General features: G+C 35.3%; 1 protein-coding gene across 3 annotated transcripts in view; it reads left to right on the top strand.

Annotated features, from left to right (window-relative positions):
• Positions 1 to 10,344, top strand: part of LOC137253493 (uncharacterized) — a 39,515-nt gene extending 29,171 nt beyond the window's left edge. For all 3 annotated transcript variants that reach the window (XM_067790492.1, XM_067790491.1, XM_067790490.1), the window contains exons 6-7: positions 3,427 to 3,592; positions 3,711 to 10,344. In XM_067790492.1, coding sequence (XP_067646593.1) covers positions 3,427 to 3,592; positions 3,711 to 3,994 — 450 coding nt within the window. In that variant the 3' untranslated portion in view covers positions 3,995 to 10,344. The remainder of the gene's footprint in view (positions 1 to 3,426; positions 3,593 to 3,710) is intronic.
• The last annotated feature ends 2,777 nt before the right edge of the window (positions 10,345 to 13,121 follow it).

Below are 13,121 nucleotides of genomic sequence, written 5' to 3'. Positions count from 1 at the left end.
AGAACCGAGGGTTTCTCGCAGCAAACCTTTTGAACTGCCTTCGACCTACTTCTACCGCTTCAGGGGCCCATTCCAAGCGCTCGATCTCCACTTCTGTTGGGTCGACCACTGCTCCCAAGCGTTGTACAATTCTTAGTGCTGCACGGTACTGCGAGAGAGCTCTTTTACTTCCTCTGCTCCGTACCCTTCTCCACTCTTCTACTCCGTTTTCATTTGTGTGCTTCTCCAACACGGAGTTCATTGAATCAGCACTACTCTCGCTCCCCGAGTCCGACGCATCGCTTAATTCGTATTTGTCGTCCTTGGATTGCGACTCAGTCCTCCTCTTTACATCCTCCTTATTACATTCAGGTAATGAGTTGTTCATCTTGGTCGTACGACCACCTGCCCGACAAGGCGGGCTCAGCGGTCCAGTATTATATACGGGGAAAGAACCGTCCGCCACAGCAGCGCCCCTTACTGCGGTAAGGCCATAAATACTTCCCGAGATGGCCCGGTATCGGGAAGGCTCCGTTCGAATACAGCCGAATTTATCCCCTGGCTGCAAATCGTCCAATAGGCACGGTCCGCATAACACCCTGGATTAGGGGGTTGGCAGTTCTTGGTCACCGACATCCCGCCGCCCTCCTATGAGGCGAAACGGCGTAGATGTCAGTCCTAAACAGCTCCGCCTCATAGTCGGGCGCTATGGAGTTCGGCTAAGCCCTCACACCAACGACAAGGTGCCTACCCTAGTGAGGGGTGGACCTGGGTAATCCTGGGATATATTTGTACAATATGGGTATCAAATGGAAGCTGTTTATGAGTACCGCAGGTACCTAGGATCTCGAGAAATAAGCGAAAACGTGGACGCGGGTACCCCTAGAATGTGTTTATACAATATGGATAACAAATGAAATCTGTTGATGAGTGCTTTAGTTAATTCAGGAGAGTCTTTAGTTGTTCCATGTGCAATTTTTAAGCCGAATTTCAAAAGCAACGAAAATCTGCATTTCGTTTTAATATTATAGTGAAGTGTGAAAAATAAAAATCTATATATATAAAAAGAAAGGCTAAAATGTGTGTTAGTTGGTCGCCGGCGTTTGAAGAGATGCGTCGGTCGATTTTGTTCAAACTTTCACACAAGTTGCGTACACCTCACGCGGTGGTTACTACATAGGTTTGGTTGCGATCGACGAACAGGGTCTCGAGATATAGGCCAAAACGTGGGCCAGTGAATGCCTAGACAGTGTTTATACATTATGGATATCAAATGAAAGCTGTGGCTGAGGGCTTTAGTACAGATTAATATATTATCCAGAGACGGACTTGGACTGGGATTAAGACTAGGACTGGGACTGAGACTCGAGTGGGCCTGGGACTGGGACTGGGACTGGAATAAAATACATACCACCCTCTGGGACAGGCAATAAGGGATGCAGAAGAATGAGAAGAAATTGAGAGAAGAGAAAAGAGAGAAGGAGATTGAGAAAGAGATAGAAGGAGACGAAGATGGTGATAGATGAAGCGAAAAATACGGAGGGAGGAGTGAATAAAAGGATTAGGAAAATGTGAAGAGGGGGGAGGGCAGAGTCAGACGGAAAAAGCTTATTAAAATGTATGCAGATAGGCCAAATTTAGGGCAGAACAACGTCTGCCGGGTCTTCTAGTATTCAGGATAAAAAGAATGGTATTTAATGAAAGGTTGGTGCGTATGTAACTTTCAGGGTTTTTTTATACACCAATTTTTTATTACAAGGTTATTTTTCTTTTTAATTTCAATTCTTTATATAATTTTCAATTCTTCTTACTCTGTGATATATTTAAAATGTATTTATGTTGAAAATTAATAAGGACACAAATTATAAAATCATCCAAAATTTTCGATTTTATCTCAGCATGTCCCACTTTCGATAGAGAAAATATTAATTTTTTAAATAAATGCTATCAAAACAAACAAAAACGCAAGCAGCTGATAGGTTTACCAGAGTTTAACCCTGCAAGATCGGCCGCTTAAGCTCTGTTTACATTTCAGCTTAAGTTGACTGAAAAACAGGGCTTGTATGACGTCTTACGATCCGTGATCGAAACGCGCTTAACAGTTGCATAGTTGTCGTTTGAGTGAGAATGGTCACTGATCGTATAACATGATACAGGGCCTGCTCAATAAATTTAAGCGTATTTGTATGAGTTAAGCTTGGTTATTTGATTGCAAGCTAATCCTGACTATATTTACTTATATTCGTATAACTAAGAACGCGGAGGTCGAGCTAGCCAGATACAATCTGACATTTATTTGAAGCAATTTTTGAATTTTATAATTTATTTAATCATTTGGGAAAAATTTAAACAACGTGAAATCAGGACGGACAAGGCGACATCAGTTTCGATTATACCTTATAAATCTCTTCAAAGCCTTTTCTCCCGGTAGTGGGATTTGAACCCGCACTCCTGGGAGAAAAGGCGTTGAAGAGATTTACAAGGTATAATCGAAACAGCTGTTGCCTTGTCCGTCCTGATGTCACGTTGTTTAAATTTTTCTCAAATTATTAAAAAAAAGTTTAAGCGCAGTTTAACTCACAAACTGAATTGAGCTCGTACTGAAAAACCGAGCTAAGTGAAGTCGTCTAATAATATTTTTTTTTTATGAATAACTGAAAATTGCAAATACAGTAGAATCGCGAAAAAGTTAACCAAAATGTCCCAAGGGTAGTTTACTTTTCCGAAATATTAACTTTTCCAAGCGGTTTTCAAATTTGAAAAAATGTAATAATAAACATAGTTTTTGGGATATAACACATTGAATTTATTTAAATGACTTTGATTTCAAGTTCACAGAACATACATATTAATTTATTCACATTGGTAATATCGACGTGCCATACGAAAAGTAATAATTTAAATTTGTTTAGTAGAAACTTCTTTGTTTTTTATTTTTTTAATGGCTTTTGACCATTTTCGCCCGTATATTAATCTGATTTGTATCATTATTGTTCTCTTACCACTTTATCAAGGTATTGATGCGTCCAAATGCTTCCGAAAACCTCATTTCCTGTTGTTGCATATCTCGCTCGATAGCTGATTCTTCGTTATCATTATCGGACACTTTGCATCTTTGTCACCTTCCATAATTTGAACGTCGTTCCAATTTTCAATGTCGGCAATGCTGACGTCAACACCACCCACCTTTGACAATAACACAGAAATAGGGGAATACCCTCACTTGTTTTTATTGCCAAACAAACGATTGAATTAACTTTTTAGAGCGCTACGTGGACGCTCAAGCTCGGACAACTTAGCCGAGCGTTTAACTTTCTCGAGAGTTATCTTTTTCACGATTCTACTGTATCTTGATCTTTTTGCTGTAAAACAATGTTATTAAATACAGTCGACAGCGTTTATTTTCGCCATTTTTAATGAAACAATTGGTACACAATTTTATTACAGATTGTGGCGATCGTACTGACTATTGCACTCTTCCTTGCTGCTCTTTATGATGTCCTTTTTTCACGCCGCCCTGGTGGAGACCCTACAATGAGTGTAGATGCCTCATCACCCGCCAGCGCAACTACATATAATAATCCTGGTTACAAGGAACCACGATCAAGGAATGGTAGGTTTCTTTATAACTGATTTATAAAATTACATATACAGGTACCTATGTAAATACATACATACACATGCTCGCATATGAGATGTGGTCCTAAAACCAAATATTATTTCCATTTTAGGGGTATCTGTTACTGACGCCTCAGGGAAGCCTTATAGTGGTATACGTAATGGCGGTAGTGTAGCATCCATGTCTACCACACTAACTAGCGTATCAAATGGATCGACAGTAGAATCGGTAACACGATCACCTCTCCGATCTAGCCTCAAGAAACCACGCCCTCCTCGAGACCCTGCGTTGGGTATACAAAACCCAGGGTTCTCAGGATCTGGCAGTTCCCCGCCTATGCATCGTAGTAATAGTGTTAAAAAGGTTCGTATTCAGACGCACAGTACAGAAGTGTGAAGACTGGCTAACTTATACCAATTTTTGTTAAGATTATATAAATATAATTGCAATGTCATAAAAGGATTTATTTAATTATAATTAAGAAAGGCAATTGTATAAAAAGACTGTACGGAAAATTTTCCACATATGCATACCCACTGGCTTGGTTCTTATACATAAATCTGTAACACCTTTGTTCAGTCTCACCTCTTCAAACGGTTATACCAAGCTCAAAAGTATCACATATAAACTTTGGTCCCGATTGAGTTAAGATTTCCCTATAGAGACTTAAGGAAATGAAATTTAAAAATGCTATTTTTAGTGATGTCACATATAAATTTCGATATCGTTCAGTTGTAGTTACAGTGGTTAAATTCCAAATTTTGATATATTAGCTGTGTTTTTTTTTTACATATACACACACTTAAACTTTATATGGACTGCTAAGCGTTAAACTTTATCTACACTTCTGAAATTGCTGTGCAGAAAATTAGTAGTCCTAAATTTCAATACACATTATACTATACATACTATATATACTCAGATGCAACTGAAATGTGTGTCTATGTACTACCTCTACAAATGGTGTGTGTCTACTATTCACCGCAACCGATTCAGCTAGGTTTAATAGAGGACACACAACTAGGACTACTAATCTCGGCTTTTCGGTACAAACCGTTCTTTAGCTAGTTATTTAACCACTGCCGCTAGGTGGGACAATCTGTTGTACGCCTGTACAACATGCCTTACCCGATTCCAATTGAAACCAAAATTTCTATGTGATCTCACATTTTTGGTGTTATAAAACAAAAATTTAAATTTCTGGACTCTCCATAGAGAAGTCTTAACTTTGCCCCTGTTCGATACCTGATACGATTAAGACTGGAAAAATTGTTTATTTGATTTATAAGGCCTGCCCTTGTGTTAAAACACCTACATATATGTCTTTGTTCACACGCAAAAGATACATACATATCGTCGCCGACGCGGTAAAAGCTGCTGGGTCCATTCAAACTCAATTGAAAGAAAACGTCACTCAACATTCTAGATTTACAAAGTATTGAAATAGTATATGGAATCAGCATAACTTTGTTGTAGTTAACAGTTTTTATTTTCAGTAATTTTTAGCTGTTCGGGATATTAAGCACATACTTTTCTTTTAGGTCAGAAATCATCTACGCTGCCATCAGTATAAAAAAAAGTTTCGAGTGTACAGTTGAGCTAGCAGCTTTTATGGCGTCGTCGACGATATGTACATTAGACTGGGTCGATTTATTAACCGATATCGCGCCATCGATTTTTCATGAAAAAAACTTTAAAAAACAAAGTCGAAAAAAAGTAAAAAAAAATGAAATTTCGCAGGCTCGAAAATAATTTTTTTGGGTATGCGTAGTGGAATTTTTTTCCTGAGCCCAAATCCTATCGAAAAATCGATGGCGCGATATCGGTTAACTTTCGTCCATATAAATCGACCCACCCTAGTGTACATGTATATTACAGTGTACAATGTTAAAAAACAAGAGTTCAAGCACCTAGGTGATGCTATTTTTCGTATTAAGTTATTTTGCAGACACGCTTTTTACAAAGGCCCATTACCAATGCGAAAAAATAAGAGAAACATGTGTGACGGAGCTAACTTGCGTGAAAAGTCTTGAACATATGGAAGCTCATAGTAAGCATCCGTTATTGTCAAGACTAGTTTTGCGATAAAAATTAATAGAAACGGGAGTAAAGAGAAACATTTACCATATTTATTGACTATCAGTCAAAAAATGCATTATTCCATCTACCACTTTTTATGAAAAAAAAATCAGTAGTTGTAAGCCATGGGGGGAGGGGGAGGGCTTAACCCCCCCCCCCCCCCCTTGCGCACGACCCTGACTCGCACGATTATTGCATTAAGTTTAGTAAAGAACCATAGACGGAGTTACTCTGATCACAAATATGTCCTTCCTAGACTTTGGAACTATAGAGATTGCTCTTTTTGCATGCAATTATGTGGAGAACGGGCCGCAGTATGCACAAGCCATTACTACTTTTTTATTCACTTTCCACGCGAAATTAGCGGCCACCGTGGTGTGATGGTAGCGTCCTCCGCCTACCACAGCGAAGATCCTGGGTTCACGCCCCGGAAAAAGCTACATCAGACATTTCAGAAACAAGTTTTTTCAATTAGAAGAAAAATTTTCAAAGCGGGGTCGCCCATCGGCAGTGTTTGGCAAGCACTCGGAGTGTATTTCTGCCATGAAAAGCTCTCACTGAAAACTCATCTGCCTTGCAGATGTCGTTCGGAGTCGACATAAAACAAGTAGGTCCCATCCCGCCAATTTGTAGGAAAAAATAAGAGGAGCACGTAGCAAATTGGAAGAGAAGCTCGGCCTTAAATCTCTTCGGAGGTTATCGCTCCTTATTTTTTATTTTATTTCCACGAAAAATTACAGATTTTAGCAACTTCGGCTTAGGTTTGCGAAATTATGTTATATAGAGCCTATAATTTTCCGGAATGGGCATAAAAGTATCGTTCATTAGCAAGTTCAACTATAGGCTACTTTCAAAATAAATGGAGTTGACCAAGTTTTAATCCAAAAAAGGAGCAAATAACTTTTCTGAAGACTAAAAATTTGTTGCATGCTTTAGTTTGGCTTGAAAAATACTCATACAAATATCATTGGAAAGGGCTAAAATTCTTCTCTTAAAACCATTAAAAATTTCAAACATTTATATTCGAATAAGTTTCTCTTTTGAAAGTGTGCAAAGATGTTTTAAAAATTTCACATCCCGAATCCTATTCTACTCGACGAAGCCTACAAGAAAAATAGCATCATGATTAAAGTGCGGTATATATGTAGCTCATACACATTTTTTTGTTTTCTCCTCGTAAGCCCAACTTGAGTTCTTTTATTTGAAAATATGTATTATCTTTTAGAATTAATTTTCATTACAAAATTTCGCATATGTGTTATGCATCCATCAATTTAAACGTTTTCTAGGATTGATTTCTTAGACATTTTTCAACCGTACAAGAAATGCTCAATAAATAATTGCTGGGCTCAATTTATGGATGCAGCACTCATCTTGGAAGAACTTTTTGTAAACAAAATGAATAATAAAAATGGAAAATGTATTTTTTAAAATAAGACATTTTGAAGTTGGCTTGAAAGAGGATATAAATCGATTCCACAGTGTTATCAGCTCTTGAATGAAGTCCAAATACTCAAAGCGGAAACATAGGTTTTTTGTAAAGGTCGAAAATTGTGTATCAACACCCCGAAGGTACATTAATTTCGGCTAATAAAACAAAAAAATAGAAAAATAATAAGCGCGATTAATTTACTTGTAATTTTAAAGGTATTTTTGCTCGAATAAATTCTCAGTTTCAATACGAGTTGATAAATAACTAATTTTCGTAATGAAAATGTAGATAAGCTCGTTCTTAAGACTGCAGTATAGGCAGTTCCACTAACTTCAAACCGTTCATTTTAATCATAGCTTTTAAATAAATTTTTTTTGGTTAATATTTGTTCTAAAATAAGAATTAAATTGTAGGTCTTTTATCAATTCACGTAGAACTTCCATGCGTGAAAATTTGCGGGAAAAGGTTTCCTTTTGCAAAGTATATTTTTGTTTATGAGTTGTCGAAAGCATTCTGCTTAACACTGTACCTTTATACAAATTTTACGTAAATTTAACCCAGTAAAATCTTATTTTTGTTGGTTATACGTTATACTTAAAAATTTGGAGCTTACTGATATAACGCATCAAATCTGCTATGAGTAATTATAAAAACCCTTTCATTGCCAACTCATTTGGTCTTCCATATGAAACGAAACTTTTTTTAGAGATTGAGCCATTAACAATCATATTGAAGTAAGCATCCACAACATTGATATTGGCTTTCGAAGTTCAATATCTTAAAATGTAAAATTTGTTTTCTTTTAAGCTTATGACCTATAAGACAAATTTTAAAGCGATAAGTTACACAGCTACACAAAATGTTAGTTGGCGCAGCTGGTAATGGGACACATGTATTTCCATCATGTACTTTCTTCGAAATCTAGCTCGCGCGGTACATCTCTCACTTGTACGAAGACGATGTTTAATTAACTTCATTGAGGAGAATGATGTTTCCTTGCGTAATTCATTGTCATAATGAGTTGACAAATGTAGACTGCAGATTGTTTTCTTTGATGACGGTACAAAAACAACTCTTGCGTGAAGATTTGCAAAAAGTTAGATAAACTAGATTCTCAAAATGTATTCCAATTCTCTCGGATATGTTTCCACAAGCTTTTCAGCCTTCAAATCGATTTCTCCTGATTCCACGAGAATCAGTTCACAAATGAAATTGAATCTCTCAAAGATAGCTTTAAAAGGCAATTTTGTCTGTAAGTGCTCTATTAATTCATCAATATTAGGTTAGACGTCACCAAATCGTTTTTAGAATTTATGCAACTGAGGGTACACTGCGAAGGGAAGTAAAATTTAAACCACGTCGCAATTCAAAACAGGGAACTACGATATCAAATAGTGAATGGTATGTATGTATAAAAATTGTATTTATGTATTTCGAAAAAAAAAAAAAATTTACTAGGGGAACTAAAAAAACACATGTATTTTGGTTTATTTTTTCTTTAGCCCGTGCCGCGGGTTCGTCGGTCCTGCCGTTGATCTGAGCCTAAATTATATATGTATTTCTAAAGAAAGTAAATACAAAGATAATATTTAGTTATTAGGAAGGACCCAATTTCAAACATCGAATGCCAATAGCTATGTTTTGGAGGATAACTTCGAAAAACTGTGGAATCACTTTATTTGCTTATGCATCAATCTCTTCCAAAAGTTAGTTTGGTCTAATACCCAGCCAAGTGCTGTATTGTGTTATTCTCAATGAACCTAATTAAAAGTAGAAATACGGATTGTTTTTAAATTTTCAATTCGGTTAGGAAGAACATGAATACACATTTTTAATTAACTTGAAATATTATTAGATGAATAATAAAATATTATAAGGTAACAGGGCCCGTATCGCGTTATACGATCCGTGATCGAAATCAATTTTTTATATCGCAATAGTTCTGAAATGGGCAAACGGATTAGAGAAATATGTGAAATGGTGGCTACCAGTACTCATTACATCCATAAATCATTATGATTTTTACGAATCCTTTGACAGTTTCTGATTTATCGTTTGAGTAAAATTGCTTTTCGATACGTGATCGTATAACACTATACGGGCGCAGATTCATGGGTTTTGCGGTGTCGAACGTTTTCCGGGAATACGATTGGTTTCGTATATATTTAATAACTTAAATAAAAAACTGGCTTTCAAATTTAAAACCGATTTCTATTATTCTTCTTAAACGTGAAGGGGTTTTCTTTGAGTTATCTTATATATCGGGCAAGTTAGACCAATGGTATTAGATTCTCAAGTCGTCAAATATTTGGTGTGTTGAGTCCTTTGAACTGGACAAACCCCGCTATATAGAAATGCTTGCATAAATGCATTGGACGAGCCTGAATTTATACTTATATATATACAAATGTTTGTATAAATTTTAGCATTAATTGATTGATATCTATTTAATGATTGACAAATGTATATTATCTATATTTACATATCAAAGCGTTAGACGCTGCGGATTTGAAAATAATGTAATATATGAAAAATAAAAGCTTGTATATATGTACCTTAGTTTTTTTATATACATTGCACATTTATACATTTCTATATATATTTTTTCTTGTAACAATTTTTTCGAAATCCATTCAAAGTCAAGTAAAAATGTATTGTTACATAAAAATATATCTTGTATTTAAGCAGTATATAATACTGGAAATGGTTCCGTCCACATGTAGATATATATGTATATGTAGTTATTAATGAAAAATACATACAAAACGAATTTTTAAACATATTTATTATATCTTATTGACTACTAAGAAAAATTATATATAATAGTTTTATATAATAAAAGTTCTTTTTTTACACAAAATAGATAAATCAAAAAAGTTTAATATATATAATTAAACCACGTAGTTTGAAGCAAATATCAAATACACATATGTATATTATACATTTATCAACAAATAGCTTTAAATTAACATAATCAGTTAAAAACCATAAACGGACACGAATTATCGATTAAGTTCGCAATATTTACATGCATATTTCATGTCACATAAGATCAGCAGACATAAATTGTTGTTTAGAAGATAGATTATTCCTAAGAATACTTTACTTGTTATTTATCTGTATAAAAATACGCACCGATATATCGCGATATAGTGTAGTACAGTTTTCATGCTGCAATATGTATAATATTTAGCTATAGAAATAAAATTCCGTAACTTGAAAAGTTTCTTAAAAAGGATTTGTTTTTATTTGGCTATTTGGGAAGGCACAACTAAGTTAGGCTGCAGTGTACGCTCCGTTACGACCTCACATAAACTGAATATGTCCCAATAAGTCGATACATATACATACCGTTAGCTTAATGTGAAAATGTGCTAAGTCACTTTTTTTGAAAAATTGTATTTTAATGTAGTTTTAAAACTGAATTCAAAATACATCGATCGCAAGAAAAAAATATTTCAATTTTTAGTTTTTACGTGCTGTTTGCAATGATGTGTAAATGTGCTAAGTCGTCAACTGTTCAAAAAAAATGTGCTAAGTCAAGCAGTCAATAATATCAATCTTAATTACTAGTCATTTCTTTGTGCGCGCATTTTATTTACTTATTTAATTCATTCAGTCTAAAAGTACATGCTTTGTTGTTGTATTAACGATAAAGACACTCACCGAAGGCTTTGGGCCGATGTTGATAGTCCTTTGCCGCATATAGATCCGGTACGTTCCCGTAACAAAGCACTATTAAGGTACTAGTCCGACCATCTCGGGAACGATTTATATGACCACAGTAAACCTTCTAGGCCATCCCGTACTCCCAACCCCTTAGTTCAATGAGGAACTTGGGGTCGCCAGAGCCTCGACTGTCAATGAAACAGAATTCGCCACGGATAGGTGAGGTTGGCAATTGGGTTGGAGAAGCTATATATTGCGCTGGGAACCCCTTGAGAGGGTTGCCTACACAACCCCTTGAAATTGGATTCACCCAATTAAGGCATGCCTTTGGTGTTTGATAAATTCTTTGCGCTGACCATAATCTACTTCAATTCTTACATGTCGATAACTACATGCTTTGTTACATACTAGTTAAAAATAGAAAACAATTCAAGCTTAAACTTAGCTGTTATTAAAATTAAGAACAATACTGAATCGATTTGCTAGATGTATAGTCCTAGTTATAGGTTCATTCATAGCATAATTCGTTTTATTAGTTATTTAGATAAATAATCTATTATGCCGAAGATCACGCATTGGAATATATGGAATGAACAAATTAGATAAATCAGAGCAATTCGTGCTAACGTTTATTACAATACACTATAGGTCAAATGACCACTTTTTCTGTGCGAAACTAATTAATCTAACAAAATCATGGTATTCAAATTAAAACTTGTTAGCTTTTCAAGAGTAAAAGTAATTCTGTTAAAAAAAATGGAAATTAACCCATTAAAGACCAAAAATCAATATTAAGCCTTTTGTAACCATTAATCCAAACATGAAATTCGTTCGTTTATTTTAATTATAGTAAAACATTTAGTACTTGATTAAATCTAATTCATTTTGTAAATTTAAATCATAACGAGACTCTCACATTCATTAATTTCATCGTGCTCGTTGACAAGTTGAAATTCCTCTATCGTTTCGCAGCTACGTAATAGATCAATTACTTCAGGTGGAAGTGTCGAACGCTTCCGCTTTTGTAAGCGTCTCTTTAAAAATGTTGTAGAAATTAATGGATCTGATGTATCCATTGCTCTATTAAATACGTCTAACAGGTTATTGATGCGGTTGTTCCTGCGGGCGTGATGCAGTCTATCGGATTTGTATATTTTATGTCGCGATTCAGCAGCTTGTTCTGCAAAAAAACCTAGTGGGAGCACCGTATTTTCTATTATTTTTTTGAATGCATCAGGACTTTATGTACCGTAGAAGTCTTTGGCAACCAGCAATATAGCTCCTGAAAATGTTTTGCTGTCTCAAAGCAATATATTTCAAATTTGCTTGAGTTTATTTCGAACTGGCTGGATAAACAAATCAAAATGATTTTAAATCGAAAAAGAAGCTCTTTGTCAACACCAGTTATTTCAGAAAAAATCTCTTGATCACTAAATGCTCGACGAGCAGTGTTTCCGTCATTTGTGGAACCGCAGCCACCTACTCTGGGCATGTCCACGCGAAGCCCGAGCTTTGTCCAAAATCGGTTTGTATTTCTGTTTTTCTTTTTAAGATAATTGACTTATTATCTCCTATTATCTGCCACTTTTTCAATTTGCATTTATAGCCTAAATGTAATGTAAATTCAAAAAATCTTATCCAGCAATGAAGGGGACTAAGTCCAAACTTTAAGTTTTCTTCTTTTGCACGGCATATTTCACTTTTATAATCAAAAGTATTCATAAAATCCTTAGGTGTAGCAGCACAAATGGGACAAGCTTGGTTAGATTTAGTTCCAGTTATAATGTTTAAAACTTTTCCCTCAATTAGTGTTAAAAATAATTTGAATGACACTTTAACAAATTTTCCATCAGCAATTACAATTTGTATGTTTTTCAAAGCTTGGATCTCGTTTTTTAAATCCGAGTCTTCCTTTAAAACAATTTCTTTTGTCTCCTTTGTGTATTCCTGCTTAATTGGCCTACAAAATCTTACAGATTGTGGTGTACGGTTGTCCCAAATTGGCGTACCCCAATAAAAGTAGTAATCTTAAAGGAATAACTGTTTTAGCTAAAAGAGAAGCATCGGAGCTATTCGAAGAACTGGGGTCATTAAATTTTTGCTTAAATTGAGCTTGGCCAGTGCTGCTATCAAATCCAAAGCTCAATATTAATTTAGAGCTTAAAATATCTGTTGAAGCAGATTAATTCAATTTGTATTTCTTTGATCCACGGCTATACCACTGTGCCAGTGTTTTAGGCATACATATCTACATACATAAAGCACATCATGCGACGGCCGCCTGGGGCTTACCTTACTTATGTATATGCATATTTACATACATATTTACAATAATAATTACTC

This window comes from Eurosta solidaginis, chromosome 5 (genome assembly GCF_040869045.1).
Source record: "Eurosta solidaginis isolate ZX-2024a chromosome 5, ASM4086904v1, whole genome shotgun sequence".
NCBI lineage: Eukaryota > Metazoa > Arthropoda > Insecta > Diptera > Tephritidae > Eurosta > Eurosta solidaginis.
Note: the sequence above shows the minus strand (reverse complement) of the source record. Positions and strands in the feature narration are given on the sequence as shown.